Source organism: Siniperca chuatsi, linkage group LG11 (genome assembly GCF_020085105.1).
Source record: "Siniperca chuatsi isolate FFG_IHB_CAS linkage group LG11, ASM2008510v1, whole genome shotgun sequence".
Lineage (NCBI taxonomy): Eukaryota > Metazoa > Chordata > Actinopteri > Centrarchiformes > Sinipercidae > Siniperca > Siniperca chuatsi.
Window position 1 is genome coordinate 17730861 of NC_058052.1, and position 16111 is coordinate 17746971.

Below are 16111 nucleotides of genomic sequence, written 5' to 3' on the forward strand. Positions count from 1 at the left end.
TCGGCTTGTGGTTCTCAAAGTGAAAAAAAAAAAAAAACTTTTGAAAAACTCAACAGCAATATAGCTTGGCTATAGCTATTGGAACTATCGGTAGGAAGAAAATGGTTCTAACATGAAATTGCTCACAACAAGATCTGTTATCTTGAGTAACAGGGTCATGATTTCTGTAAAGAGACTTTGCTGTTGAGTTTTTCAAATGTATTTTTTTGGCTCTTTAAGCACCACAAGCCAAGTACCATCTAGTTATATTGTAATAAAAAAAAATGCAGACATCTCTACAGCCAATATCTCCAAAACTCAGTAACTCACACCAAAACAATCTAGATGGATAAATAGCACACACAGCTAGGAGGAAAAATATGTATTTTTGATTTTGGGGCAAACTGTGCCTTTAAAGACCAACCGAAATCACATGTAGTCATCCCTTTTTGTCAATGTGTTTTTAAACTTTGTTGTCAATAGTACGTTATTATTGAAAGGAAGAAAAAGGTCTTTGGGGAAATATCAGAAGTGCTGCCTTTGGCAGCTGGCGGGGTGTGTCAGTGTCTCTGTTTGAGTGACAGCATCTCCAGCAGCTGGCAGGCTGAGCCCTGATAAGGGAATGAGAGAAAAAGTAAAAAAAACTGTAGCTCACAAACTGGCAGTGGTATTGAAGATTAAGGGCCACACCAGCATCCAAACAGACCTAAGTGATATTTGCAGGGATGTTTACATGCTGTTTAATGTGTTCCAGCTGACCAGCTAATTCGCTAATATGACATTAGCATTGCCTGTGACTGTTGGTTTGGTTGCTTGTTCAACAAGCTAAGGTGCAGGACAAGACATGTTCATAGGTTAGATAACAATGAGACTTTAGCTGGAAAGCTAATCTAGGTTGTTGTTCAAAGTATGTGGCTCTTAATTGTGTTGTGTAGCAGGTTGTTGTCTGGCTGTTAGTCAGTGTGAGTGTCTAAAAGAAGTATAAAATATAAATATTTTCCCTTTTGGTTTCTGATTTTTTATTTTTTCTAAAAGGATAACACAGGACATGTGAGTTACAGAGCAGATATAAGACATCAGAGCAGATATTACTGCTGTTATTGGACTGCGTTTGAACCCACTGAGAAGCAGCAGCAAAACACTTCAAACCTTTACTCATGATACAATGAAGAAGGTCATGCCTTCTCTCAACTAAGAGCATGTGCAAAAAGCACAAAAAACCCCATTACAACATCTTAATTACAGTTTGGTTCTCCTTAAGCCATTTTTTTTTTTTTTTTTTTTTTTTTTTTTTTTTTTGAGGTACCACATTTCAAATTGGGGTCATGTATTCCGTGCCACATAATATATATGTCAGCTGGATCGAATCTGTGTACCAAAAGCATTTCTTTAAAATAGCAAGGGTCATATTTATCTATATTGGGGGAGCGTAAGTACAATCCTAGCGTTTTCACACCCATATGAGAAACCGGTGCTAGCCTTGCTTTGGCCAGACACATACCCATGTAAACATCATCAATGGGAAAAATAGTAATGGACTGGGACATCTTGTTTATGACCAAAGCTGTGTAGACAGACAGGAGGATGCCCCCACCGCCACAGTAGGGGGGATATGAGTTTGATTTGTGCAACTGAAATGGAATAAAATATTTGCTACTTGACAATCTAATGGGACTTGCATTTTGGATCAGGTGGCCAGTAAAGAGGTGCTTGCTTCCGTCATTATCCTTGAGGCTTTGGAGATACTCAACCATGTTGTCTGTGTTAGCAAAGACGTCATCATCCCCGTTTAGCAGGAAGCGAGCGTTCCTACAGTTTCTTTCCAACCATTCTAAGAAGAGTATCTGCTTCAAGGTGAGGTTGAAGAATGATTCATTAAAGTCCCATTGGAGGATGTCATTGTACTCGCGTTGCTCCAGTTCGAGGAGTTTGTTCAGTCTCTCTTTCTCCAAACCAGCAGCCATGGTTCCTGAGATGAAGATCCTTCTGATCCACACACCATTGTGTAACCGTTCTTTAGCCCAGGTTTTGCGCAACACCTCTCGGCGTTCGTAATTCACAGGGGAGCTTTTGATGACCAGCAAAAGGAAGATGTCTGCAGATTCATCAGCTCGTCCACATTTGTCAGGAATGTCCAGTAGCATGGGGAAATGGCAACAGTGACGATAGTAGAGGAAGTTTTGATTACTATTAGAAAGAAAGTTGAAGCCTTGGATGTTGCCTGCAGACAAATTTAGTTGACATCTTGGCCAGGAGTATACATAGGTGTTGTTTGTGGTGGAGGCCTTTGTTTGAGTGCCACTATTTTTAACATCTACTTGGAGATGAATGGCTTTGTGGTCAAAAAAACAAACAATCACGAGAAGAGCAAGCAGCAAGAAAATTCCTGCTTTGAATTTTCTACTCCTTGACCGTCTGCAGTGGAAAAATAAAACAGCACATTATCAACACATCATCATCAACAATCTGACATGGATTTATGTAAATTAACCTCAGCATTAAGATCTGCACACATTTTACACAATAACTGCATAGCAGAATTTCATGGTTAACGGTTATTTCTAATGCACAACAATATACAAATTAACACACCTCTGGAGTCCCAGGCAATTAACCTTTTTGTAGGGTCGTTTACACCGTGAGAGTCACTTATGGAGTTGTCATGTTAGAGTCTTTAGAGTCACGGGAGTCAAGGTGTCAGTGGGTCTGTCAGTGCTCCTTAGACTGTACATCTACACTACTCTGTCTAATTTTTAAAAGGCTGAGCTTGTGAGAAAACAACTTGCATCCACACTAGCATTTCCAGGTCGTTTTGGAGACCTTTGCAAACAGTGTAGAGAATAAAAACAATAGAAAAACAGCTAAATTACTTCTTTTTTGTCCACTTTTTATTGGGCAAACAACAACACCATGCATCACAGCCCATATCTGAGACAAACGCCAGTTTAGTGTGGCAGTGGGCTGAAATGGAGAGAAGACCACTCATTTATCTTTATACTTTATTTTTATATTCCCTTTTCCCAAACAGAGGACTATCCTAAGACAAATGAGTTAGTAACTAAATAAATGACAGAAAGGTTTACCCAGCCGTAGTCATAATTGAATATTTCACTTCTGGATAAATTTGCTAAACTTTGGAGATAAATATAAGGAACTATCATTTTCAAATCAAGTGATGGTATGAGGAATGTGTCCAGGGATGAATCCTAACTACAGATAATTAGCCTAAATATAACTACAGATTTGTGGCTATCTAAAGACATGATCTTTGGGAAATGTACATTTTATCAGATAGCTCTTGGTATGATTAAATGGGAAACATGTCAGTTAAGTAGGCTAAACTTATTTGATTTAAGGCCAGAAATGTGAATACTTGAATAGACTTCACAGGTGAATGAATTAACACATTCTCAGTAAAATCTGTCAGTAAGTGAATGTGCCAGTTCTGCAAGTGATAGCAGCTTAGACAAAGGAGGGGAATGAAGAAATAGAATCTATATCGAAAAGCAATTAATCATTCAATACAGGATCCTCAGCTGAGCTGACACAAAGGGCTGGTCAAAAACTGACTTGTCATCTCACGCAACTGGAATATGTAACACAGGTTATGTGTTTGGGAACAACCTGTTTGTGTTTTACAAAGTGATTCATCCCTTTTCTCTGTATCACACAACTGACTTTTTTGTATTAAAATTATTATTTTAACATACACACAACCACACCCGCATATTCTCTATTGATTTAAATAACATCTCAGCTTGTAACACAAGTTTGTGAAAATACAGACTACATATTTTCAGTTTGTAGACAAATGAAAATTCACAGAAACATGTAGCATACAATTAAACCAACCTTCATTCAACAGTATTTACCTGAACATATTCGTAGATCCCTGTGAGTGCGTGGTGAGTATCCCTTTGATAGTAAATAGTCAGCCTGTGTATACTGCTGGAGTAGTTACGTCAAAGATGATGTACAGGCTTCCAGTGGGGCACATTTTTCTTCGAGTTTAGCCAACCCGGCAGCTTCTATGCTAATGCAGAGCCTGCCCCCAACATACTACATGATTCACATAGTTTGTGGGTAGATATTTGATGTCAGAGGTGGTTGCAAGGGTTGGCTGAGATTAAAACAGGTGGAACTTGATGGCAGAGTAACACGTGTTACTCTGCCAAAGCTGTCTGGGAAGCAGGTCATGTGAGGAGGAAGTGAGAGCCTTTTTAACACAGAAATTAAGATTTCAGTTGTGGTGGCCTTTACTACCAACTCAACAACTCCTATATGCAGCAGCATGGCTTTGTGCTCTGCTCTGCTGTTGACCCTGCTCGGTATAGGCCAGACCCCCTGTGTCAGGACTCCCAGCGTCTTCTGCCTCGACTGGAACTCCTTATCAATTGAGCAACCAATCAATGACAAACCATAAGTTTACTTGCTCACTCATAAATCAATCAGTAAAGCACACCTATCTTGAAAAGAGTGCTTGAGATAAGATCAACATAAAATACATCTTTTGACTTATAGGTGATATCACAGCAAAATTATTGGGCACTTGTTTGGAACATGTCACCTGTCACTTCCTACAGAGAAGCTGTCAGTCAAACAAAATGGGCAAGTCTTTCTTAGAATTCAGATTGATGATGATTATTGCTCTTTGTGAGCTCAGCCATGGGGACTCAGGGATCACTAATATAGTTAAAGGAATAGTTTGACATTTTGGGAAATTAGGCTTATTCACTTTCTTGCTTTCAAAGCCAGAAGATTTGAAGCTTAGCTTAGCATAAAGACAAAGGCAGAAAAGGAGATACTAAATGCTAAACTACACAAATAGTGAAAGTGATGGGTCAAAAATGTCCACTATCAGAGAGAAACATAACTTCCCTGAGATGTCTGGATGTGAGGAAGAAATATGTGGTTTAAGTTTAGACAGCTTACTAGGTTATGGCTGGTTTAAAGAGAGGAGCAACAGTTTGTCAGGGTCTGTTAGCAGTATAATTGTTTAATTGTTTTTCAGGCTGTTCAGAGTTCCAGCGTGTGACCTGGTGACAGCTGTTAATTCCTTGCAACACTATAAGACAAAATAAAAGTTGTCAGTAGTTGGTAGAGGAAAAGTTGGGATCACAAAAGTTAATACAGTTCAGCCTGAGGAGGACATGAATGTGTGTACCAAATTTCATGGCAATCCATTTTAATAGTTGTTGAGATATTTAAGTCTGGTCCAAAGCATAGCTAAAAATTAACAAACATGTAATTTAAAGCATTAGAAATTTAACAATAAACAAATGTCTAGGAAGTATATGGTGCTGACCTTTTGGTAGTTAGGTATGGCTCTATGGATGGCAGTGTTGGTTGGTTGGTCGACCCACCACTTTGGTCCAGACTGAAATATTTAAACAACTATTGGATGGATTGCCATGAAATTCATGGTGTCCAGAGGTTGAATCCTAATTACTTTGGTGAACCTCTGGCTTTTTCTCTGGCGCTGTCATCAGGTCAAAGAACTTTGGTTTATGATTAAATACTTGCAAATTTAATGACATTCCCATCAGCCTTGGCTGTACTTACTTTTTGTTTATTGCTAATTAGAAAATGTTAGCATGCTAACATGCTAAACTAAGATGGTGAACACAATAAACATTATACCTGTTAAACATCAGCATGTTAGCATTGTCATTGTGAACATTTTAGCATTCTAACGTTAGCATTTAGCACAAAGTATTGCTGTGCATTAGGACTGCGTGGCTGCAGACTCCTAGTCTTGTTTGACTGCATGGTCTGGTCTTGGTGTTATCTTACTGACTTGAGTAATAAAATCAGATGAGCCACGAGACATGTCTCAGCGGGGCTGCAAAAATCAATTAGTTCATCAGGTACAATTGGATTAATGCATGAGTTGGGATCAATTGCATCATCCATCTCCTGATGAAGGAAGCTCCCCGAGGCCACTAAACACAAGGGCACAGCCTTTCCCTTGGGATGGAAACCGGAGGTGAGGAGGAGGAGGAGGAAAGGAGAGGAAGAGGAAGAAAAAAAAAAAAAATCTCATTATCTATGAGCTAAGCAACTGAAAATGCGTATCCGGTTTGAGAGAGGAAAGAAGCAACCTTTTGTCTTTTGTCCCCACTGTTCAAGTGTGACTTCCTTCCAGGGACCCGTGGCACTGGAGCCAGAGAGTGCATGGCAACTAATCCTTGTTTACATACATTGCCAGAGGATCATTTCAGGAGAGATGAGATCCAATAGGAAGACTTCAGTTTGTGCAGTTTACCGCTTGAACACCCTTGTTGAATACAGACTAATATTTAGTAAAAAATGTGCCATGAATCAGCTACATATGACCACCAGTCATGGGAATTTAATGCAGATGAGCCCAGACATAAATGTGTGTTCATTTGTGGTGTTTACTTGTTTTGAATCCGCTGTAAAGAATGTAATCCTTTTGCATGAAATTACAATAGGCTCTTGATGTATCAGTAATGTTGGTTGCAACCATCACAATCAATTCCTGACGCTACTCTAAGTGTTACATAAAAATTATACATTCATTAACTCATAATAAGTTGTTAATCTCAGATTGTTTTCTGTTGCAGAAGTTAAATTGTCATGTTTAAACATAAATATGGTTCATGGTTCTTTTGGGAAGTATCTTGACCTCACACACCCTCACTTTGTGCCATGCTGTTGCCTAAACACAGAGTGTTCGTTCATGCTGTCTGTATCTAATTAGCGAGCTGCTGGAGAACTCGTTCCGCCTCGGTGCGCACTCTTTCTGTAATGAACTGTGTGCAGAATGAAGACTGCATTTCAAACTAGTAACTGATGTCCTTGCAGATTGCCACCATATGCGTAAATGCTTTTGTAAACACTCTGTACCATGCGCTTAGATGGAAATGCATTAGGTGCAGCCATCTGTTTCCAAACCTCAGGGCACGCACAATTGTTTGTTGGCCCTTTATTGTTGAGGCAAATAGAGAATTTATTTTGGGAAAACTTCTGACAACAGTGTTTTGTTGGGTAAATGACTGATGTATGCCAAGGAAATTATATTCCAATTTCAGTTTCTGTATGAGTAAATAATTCTTCCCTGTCATTATTCCTGGTGATAGACAGAAGCGCTGGAAGTTGTTGACATAATGGGAGCATCATTTGTTTCCTCAGACAGTGGACTCAGGTGGACATTGCAAAAGTAAAATGCAAAGTTGTTTGTTATACAAGGCACTGAAATTCAACTGTGCAGCTTTTTGCTATCAGCACTGTAGAATGATTAGTAAAATATTTTAAAACCACAGAAATCAGTCACATTCGATCAGCTGCACTCAAACACAAATGTAATTAATTATAAATGGTTTTAATGACATAATACTTGAACTCTATTGGCCCTCTCATTGATCCCTGATGGCTTTCCAATGTGTGATGGAAACAAATGAACTTAATGAGTTTATCTGACCTTTGACAACCTCTTGCAGTTAAGTCAGGAGGGAATGCACTTTGTATCATTAGGGCGAGTCAAGCTACAGTGGTGCCGTGGTGTCTTTGACCAAGTGACTTTGTTCCTAACAGACCTCTTTTGTTTGTTCTCTCACTAGGTGTACCTCATCAACGTCGCTTACTCAGACTCCACTTCCCATGTCATCTACAGGAGATACAGCAAATTCTTTGACCTACAGGTATGTTATACTGGTAAATTAACTAAATACGTCTACAGTCAATTAATGCATGGGCAGCTAAAAAATCTAAACCTTTAAAATTTGTGTTGAGAATGTCCTGAATATGTCTTCATATTAAACTCTGTGAGGTCAGTTTGACCTTTTGGTCATGTCTTTCTGTTCAGCTGCTGGGAGGCAGTATGCTTAGTGAAAGGTCTCATTTGAGACAACTGGAGCCTGCCTGGAAAAAAGGGAAATGGGGGAAATCCAGTCAGCAGATGCAGGAAGAAAACATGTTCTCAGTCAGAATGCAGAATACAGCATGGGGCAAAGTTTAGCCTCAGGATTTTTTTCAGGGATCCAGTAACCTCCAGTGAAATCTCTGCATTTCTTAACAGTGACTCAAGTTTGCATTTTAACCACACAGGGCTGAATTATCTACTAGTTTGTTTGTTTGAAACTTTTAAGTAGCCAAAGCAACAGTGTGAGGGGTTTAAACCTAAATCAGTACATACCTTATCAAGCATTTTTCTTGTAAAAGACTCTCTGGCTCTTCTCTGATAACACTTTCTGCCAGACTGCACTCTACAGTGCTATAGCTCTGGTGGGCTGGCTGTGTTGAAGGCAGCAGAGGAAACCCTTTGTTCTCTGGTCTCTTGCTAATAGCCAGGAAAATTCTACCCTGGTCTGTTTGATGGAAACAGAGCTTCTCTCCTGTCTCTGTAAACATTAGTCTTGTCCATAGATTCCTGCTGCCTGGGTGTGTTTGTCTGGCCATGGTAATCCGTGAAGAACAACAGTCTGCAGCTGTCCAAACAAAATGGGTGGGGATAGTGTGTTTTATTTGTTCTTATATGAACATAATCAATATAGGTGAAAGATGAAGTGTCTTGAGTGAAGCACACTGACAGTTGCAGACAATCTGTGATTAGTATTGGATTGAGCAGTTGTAAAAAAAAAAAAAAAAAAAAAAAAAAAAAAATGACAAAAACATCTTCTCACTACTAGTTAAGATAGCATGTCAACAGGTGTGTAAAAAAAATTCCACCGTTATAAAAAAGTACTGAATAATTACAAACGATTTTTGTTTTTGTGGAAATGTGAGAGATTTACAGTAGGATGATTTAGTTTAGGTAATACAAAGACCAATCCCACAATGCACTGGATAAAACAAGGAGGAAGCTGTGGTCAGGAAAGGGTTGGGGGATGGGGTAATGAACAGTTTTGGAGCCTTGGATTTAAAGACTGAAAGGAAGATGCTTTCCCTTGGTTTAGATAGACAGCAATTTAACTGCTGCATGTCTCCTGATTTCAATAACATTGAGGAATGAAAGTCCCATAGTCTCACTTTTCTTATGCCTGTATTAGAAAATTTTGTCTTTTCTCCAGGCAGAAACAGAGCTTTTGCTTGTGTCTGCCAACTGACACCTACAGTCTTTTCCCAGCTCTGCACAGTTCTCTGTCTTAGTAGCACAATTGCGTGTTTTATGTTCACTAAAAGCTGACAGAGAAAAAAATGTATTTGACACCCTTGGCCTGACAAAAGTGACCATGAGCTCATCTGATAACCATTAATTCCGAAAAGCAAAATAAGGTCACAGAACAAGAAACGCCTTTTTAAGCAGTGCCGATCGTTCATATAATGTCCAACATCAGTCAGCACTGTACAGCTGGTCATAAAAAACCCAGCGTCAACAACAGGCTGCTTTCTTGTTTGTCTTTTTAAAGGTGAAGGATCCATTTTCCTTGCTAAATGGATGTCCAAAAGTGCACTCACTGCTAACGTTTCAAACCCCTCCAGTGCACTAAACATAACTCATAACTGCTCCTCTGGGAAGCAATTATCATAAATTATCAGGATCCCATCTTCTTTTTTATCTGATTCCTTTTCTCTTCATCTTTTCTGCTGTCCTAAAGTGAAGTGTGCTCTTTGTAATGCATGTGCAGAGCTAAGCACATTGATTCCTTGTTTTTAAAGACATTTGTTTTCATGCTGAATACTGCTGAGCCTGAATTCCACCAAATGCTGTTTCTGGTGTCAAAGGGAAATGTTTTTGACCTGCATATGTTTGACGTGAGCAGAATTGGTCAGTGTGTCAAACCGAGTTTACCGTCAGAGAGAAGCGAGTGAGGTCTCCCCCTCCACACCCCTCAACCACAGCGGACAGAGCACATGGGTCACAGCATTCCACAGGGGGATTGTGGAGTGTGCAAGCTGGCCTGGTTTCCTTCTGGACAGAAACTTCTCCAAAAATCCCTTAGTCGTCATTATTTTTGGATTGGGGAATTGGACCAGGGTCAGCTCTACCCTTTCTGCATTATAATTTGTCTGACCTACATTCCCGACATAAGATGAGTCTTTAACCAGGTTATTTTTCTCAAAAAGCTGTTGTCAGCTGGGCTACTTTACAGGCATATGAGGGAAGACAAACTAATGGCTTTATATAGTTTAAAAAGATTCTAGAAACATTCTTCTTCCTTGTCAAAAATGCCTACATTACCCACAATGCAACTCAATCATGGACAGTTCGGTCAGAGATTTGGGTGTGTTATGCTAGTAGCTGCTAATGTAGCCTTGAGCTGCCAGTCTCAAGCAGAGATGATGAGCGGGCTACAGAGGTCTGGTAGACTCACTTCTTTCTAACTCCACACCTCCATTTTTTTTTTCTTTTCAAACTTATAGTCTTCAGCCCCAACCAATGCTGACTCAAGTGACATCACTTGAGGCCACACGCAGCTCCCTCTGGAGCCGCAAAACGTTTTGTACAACATATGTAGTAGACCTGTGTAACAGACTTTGATGTGTAAAATCGGTGGAGTTCCCTTTCTTAATGAATCAACCGATTATAGTCAGATGAGCCGAACAGCTCAAAGATCTGAACACTTGTCAGTGTTGCAGCAATTCGTTAGTACTAGAGGAAGCATAAAATGTGAGTTTACATTACTCGTTTCTGATAATGACAATGCAGGTTTTGTAACAACGTGCACAATCAATCTTAGATAGTTTCTGACCAAGAGGGCTGTTGCATCACAATCTCTCTGCAGTAAACAACTGTCAACTAGATGTCAAAACACAACCCCGAGATGGAATCAGATTGTTTTCCTACTCAAACGTTCCTCCAAACTCCCCCTGTCTGAGATTCTCAGACCAATTTCTTTGTCTGCTGCACAGTGCAGTGTCTCTTTGTCTGTTCCTCTCTCCCCACTGGAATTGAGTTTAAATGCTTCAAATGATTGTCATTACAGTGTACAGAACCTGTTTGGGTTTCTCCTGTCACCATAATTCATGTCCACAATGTCATGATGCCAAAATAGAGCTATGTTTGATGATTAAGTGTTTATTGCACTTTATCCTAGGGCATTTTTCACAACACTGATTATCGAGTGTGTAAAAAGACACTGGGAAATGTAATTACATCATAGCACCTGTTGCTACATGGACACGTTTATTTTCCCATGGGAACACTTGGCTGACTCTGCAGCTCAATACACTGAAGTATCCTGTGCAGAGTTTAGGAAAGAAGTATAGAGTAAATACAGCATCTGGGGTCCCTGAAGCCTCTGAATTAAAGGTATATGAAATGTGAGAAATGTTTTCCTTCAGAGTTTTGTTCCAAGTTGTCCGGCTGTTGCCATAGAAATGGCTTTCACACCTGTCTCGCAGAGCTGTGAGTGTATCCTGGCAGGTCCCCGGGGTGATGTTGTCGTCATCATCGCTTCTGGATGAGGAGCCTCTCTGTCAGCTGAGGTGGTTTCTAAAGGCGTTGAGTGAAAACTCCCATCTTAGAGGGAGTATATGGCTACATCCAGCTGGGAGGCTGATAACATGATGAGTGTGCAGCTTAGCGTGTCAGACAAACAATACAGTTGCCAATGCACTGGTACAAAAACTGGGATTTTTGGAAATTACAGCCCTTGCTGTAAAATTGTATTATAGCCATAGTATTCTAAAGAAAAACAGTCTGGTTTGTACACACATTTGATGTCTTGCCTTTTCAGTTTTATGAGCATAAAACTCACATTTTCAGAACCTTACCATGGCATGTTTAAGTGCAGGTGTGGTTAACCAGGGCTGTTCTTTATACTCAGCCTTTTTTACTTTGTCCTTAAACCACAATAATGATGGCTGTCCTTTTCAAGAGAAACCATTTCTTGTTAGCTGCCTATATTTTGGAGAAGGGGGGAAATGCCATGCCCTGAGAGAGATTTAGCAAAGGCAGCAGATGAGTGCAGAAAAGAGAGAACCACAAGAGGAGAAACCAAACCATCTCTTACTGGAGAAATCCTACAAACAACTCCTGCAGGCCCAGACAGAGTGGATCCAACTTTACCCTACAAGCTTGATTCTGTTTGTCCACCTGGTAGTTTTTGGCTTGGTTTAGACCAAGACCAGTCTCCCGGTCTCCTCCTCCCAGTTGAGTGTGCTTTAGCATGACGCTCATAGCCTTTGCTGTTTTAACAAAGCACATCTGGAACAAGGCAAGGCAGAACATACAAAGGTGGGGCTACATCCGGATTTTGAGCTTGCTGTCATTGTAAGATGCTCTCGTGTGTGTTGATGGTATTGTCGTGATTTAATCAAACAGGAAATTAGAAAGTCTTTACTGTGATACAGACACATACTTAACACATTTGCGATGCGTGTTTTTTAAAAAAATTTTCAGCACTCAGCAGAATGTGCTCATACATCATACACAACACAGCACATGTTCCTTGGGACGGATGCACACATATACGTGTATCCAAGCAGACGCATGCCGAAACAGTTACAAACTGCTACTCTTACAAGGAAATAGTTGTATGCTGTCATCATAAAAGACTTGACACAGCATGCTTTGTATCTTTTCTTTGTCTGTCTTGCCCTCTGTCTCTCGATAGATCGATCCTGTAAATGGTCAGATGTATCAAGTGTTAACATCAAAGTGTTGATTATCTCTTCTGATCGTTTTTAAGCTTCTTAAGTGGAACTTGCTTTTTTTCCCCAGATAAGTGTGGGTGACGTAACCTTGTCTGCTGCCCTAGAGATCAAAGTGAAACTGTTTATAGTTGCACGACACAGCAGCTTTTCAGACGATATGTAATTACACCCATGTTGAACTCATGTGCCGTAACAAGGAGCTCGACTGTTCCTAGGGAGTTTGCAACCCCTTTTTAGTTTTCCGTTCTCATCTCCGATTCCTCCACTTTCAACTTTGACTGATAAACCTGTGGTAGATAAAAGACAGTTCATGTGGTTTAGCCGTCAAACTGTTAGGAGATAATGATACGAATCTTTTTCGTGGCAATTAAAAGGGCATGTTTTTGAGTTTTTCTCCATAACTCAATGTTTGTGTCACTCTTTACTTTCTCCCTCACTTTTGCAGATGCGAATCCTCGACAAATTCCCAATTGAAGGAGGACAGAAGGACCCGAAAAAGAGGATTATTCCTTTTTTGCCAGGTGATGAACGCAATTCATCATAGCATTCACAACACTCTATCACTATCACATCCATTTTAGATTTGTCCACGAGACAGTCAGTATTCAAAAGTCCTGTAAGAACAAGCAAAATAAAAGGCCTTCAGATATTTTCATGCACAACTGATGTTTGTTAGTACTCCTACATACTCCATAGCATGGCCTACCACATTGCATTGTTTTATTAACTGCCATACTCCGCCCAGGCCAAATCAGTTTGTGGTCTGCCATGGTAGTAGGAGGCTAGCAGAGAGGTATTTGTCTAATCTGATAAACTCATTGTGAGCCAGAGCAGAGGAGAGCAATGAAGAGATCCTTTGTTGGACAAGCTGCACAGCTCAAGTCTGGCCAGTGCTGTTTTGATCTCTCTGTAAGCCCAACAGGGTGTGAACTGTATTCCCTTACATACAGCAAACAGTATGCACAATTTAAGGCTTTAGTGTCAGTCAGTCTCCTAAGAGTTATAAAGTGAGGATTAATAGAGGGGACATTTTTACAACAGCTCTCATTAATTTATGGATTAGAAGACCCTTTGGAGTTATTCTGTTTTTAGGATCAAGCCTGTATTATTAAAGATGTATTCAATGTAGGATTTTTTTTTCTTTAGTAAATGAACGGAAACACATTTACTTTCTACAGCTGAACTTCACACTGACAACATATGAATTAATTATTTGGTAAAGATACATCCTCTGTGGTGTAAACGTTATGTGTCCCAAGAAGCTGTTCTAAATGCTGGTGTGTTTATTTTTATTTATTTTTTTTGCGATTTATATATTTTTTTATTATTTTCCACCCAAATATACATCCAGCATTTTAATACAACAAATTAATATATATAATATACACATACACATACATCAAGGAAGTCAAGTTACAAAAAGGTAAACACAGAGACCTACACACAAAGGAAAAACGGGCAAAAAAGGTAAATAAAAGAGCCACAAGAAAACAAATAAATAAAAACCTTTTGAGGGGAGACTGAGCAGGACTAAAATACAGGGCCATGTGTAAACGACGGAGCGAAAAGCTATATATGGTTTCATCATTACATTAAAAGATGGTGAAGAAGAAAAAGGGAGTAAAAAAAGGAGGCTTTTGCCATTTAGCATAATAATCATGACCTCTATTTAACAACTTAAATGACAATTTTACTGTCTGAATCCACTCAGCTGGGGAGGGATCTGCCTTTTAATAAGTACGTTTGATTATCTGAATTTTTAGTTTAGTATTTTTAATGTTTTTGGGTATATATGCACAACTGACAGTGCTCTGTTTTTCCTCAGGTAAAGTCTTGTTTCGCAGAAGTCACATAAGAGATGTAGCCGTCAGAAGGCTGAAGCACCTGGATAATTACTGCAAAGTAAGGCAAAGGCTCAGTTTTTCTACTGTTAACACAATATATCTTGTGTTCTAGGACAGTAACTGTTGACTACTCATTTTTGGTTTATGTGTTTGTTGGAAGAGCACTTTATCTATGTCAGTGTTCTACTTCCTGAACATTTGCCACAGTATTTTCAAGGCAGGCCTCAACATTTATCTTCCCCACCAGCCACAACAGGAAAGCAACGGCTCTATCTGCACTGGTCATTTCCTGTCACCAATGTAAATAGGCAGCCTATAAAGGAAACAAGGGAAATGGGGGTGCACAGGGGTAAAACAGAATCTAAAGAATAAGAATGAATCAGCAGACTTAAAGTGTAGTAGTGAGCGCAGATGGCTACCTGACCCTTATATTCGGTAGGTCAGAGAAGGGAATGTGGGGCAGGTGCGTCGCCAAGTGTATCAGCAGTTTTCATTTAGAGGAACTAAACAAGATTTGCTGCTAAGGTAAGAAGCTTAAAGACAACAAAACTAGTTTTCTTTTTAATATTGTTTCTGTGAGGATGTCTTTTCTGATTCAAGTGCAGTTGGCTGAAGCATTTCATTTTGATATGATCTCATATCAACTCTGTGTTTTCCTTTGTTTTTAAACCTCACTCTGGGTTCAGAGCCTTCTTCCTTCCCCTCCACACCCTCCACATCTCCGTCTGGTCTTCTCATCTGACTGACTGTACAATGACTAAGTGTTATAAACTGGTTACTCACTGCCATTCAAACCAATCTAAAGCACTTTCAAAAAATACATGCAACCTTTTAAATATGTGTTTTTGTTGCAACCAGTAGCTTTCTAACGCCCTTCTCTCCCACAGGCTTTGATGAAGCTTCCCTCCCACATATCCCAAAGTGAGGAGGTCCTTAAGTTCTTTGAGACCAAGTTAGAGGACCTCAACCCTCCCACAGAGTGAGTAACTGTCACTGCAAATCATAAGCTATCACTGGGTATTAGCATCATCTCCATTATATGAACTGTTAGATACCAAACATTGCCCTCTGGCGGGTTGAAAACAGGCTACAGCAGCAAACTGTGTGTTTTTGTGGTTCAGCAGCTGGCACAGATGCCTTTCACCCGCACTGACCCATCTTGATCCAGAAGCTTTGCTGTGTCTCAGAGATGATTGATGGATGCTGGTTGAGAGGCACTGTGTTTTATTAATAATGATTTCTGGGAGGTGACACCTGATCCCAAAGCGAATGCGTAAGGATCAGTGGTGTCATGAGAGTGCGGCTGAGTCCAAGTCTAAGAGCAGATAAGGCTCTCAGGCTAGTCATTTGTCATACTCACTTCCAAAGTCAGTGGGATTAATTACAGACCAGCTGCTGGATTACTTTTTGTTTAAATTCTATTCTTTCCTTTTGATTTATGTTCAATTGAAGTATGTGTGTGATAGCGTTTTTAGAATTTAAACTCATCAGCTGTTGTTTATATACTTCCCAGCACACTCAAGGAAAAAAATGTGGTAGAGTAACCTCTTGAGTGGTCTCTCCACTACCACCAGGCCCACCACCTCTAACCCCCACTACTTATACCCATGTTAAGCCCACTTCAAAGTGAGATCCTCCTCCAGTCTAGGAGACAGTCTCAGTGCAGATTAAATTAAACTGAGATATTGAGGTCTAAAAGCCATGCCACCCAAGTGCTGAGTTGACTA

General features: G+C 39.9%; 2 protein-coding genes across 5 annotated transcripts in view; one reads left to right on the forward strand and one right to left on the reverse strand.

Moving 5' to 3' along the window:
- Positions 1 to 16111, forward strand: part of LOC122884899 (SH3 and PX domain-containing protein 2A-like) — a 54401-nt gene that overhangs the window by 1386 nt on the left and 36904 nt on the right. For 2 of the 4 annotated variants that reach the window (XM_044215386.1, XM_044215387.1), the window contains exons 2-5: positions 7563 to 7643; positions 12986 to 13061; positions 14366 to 14442; positions 15272 to 15363. In XM_044215386.1, coding sequence (XP_044071321.1) covers positions 7563 to 7643; positions 12986 to 13061; positions 14366 to 14442; positions 15272 to 15363 — 326 coding nt within the window. Of the gene's footprint in view, positions 1 to 7562; positions 7644 to 12985; positions 13062 to 14365; positions 14443 to 14472; positions 14910 to 15271; positions 15364 to 16111 lie in introns of those variants that run through there. The other 2 variants (XM_044215388.1, XM_044215389.1) reach the window with 2 other exon arrangements.
- Positions 545 to 4049, reverse strand: LOC122884902 (N-acetyllactosaminide beta-1,3-N-acetylglucosaminyltransferase 3-like). The gene is made up of 2 exons (XM_044215391.1): positions 3852 to 4049; positions 545 to 2394 (listed from the first exon to the last, which is right to left on the reverse strand). Exons 1-2 carry the CDS (start codon positions 3857 to 3859, stop codon positions 1236 to 1238), a joined length of 1167 nt encoding a protein of 388 aa, XP_044071326.1. The 5' UTR covers positions 3860 to 4049; the 3' UTR covers positions 545 to 1235.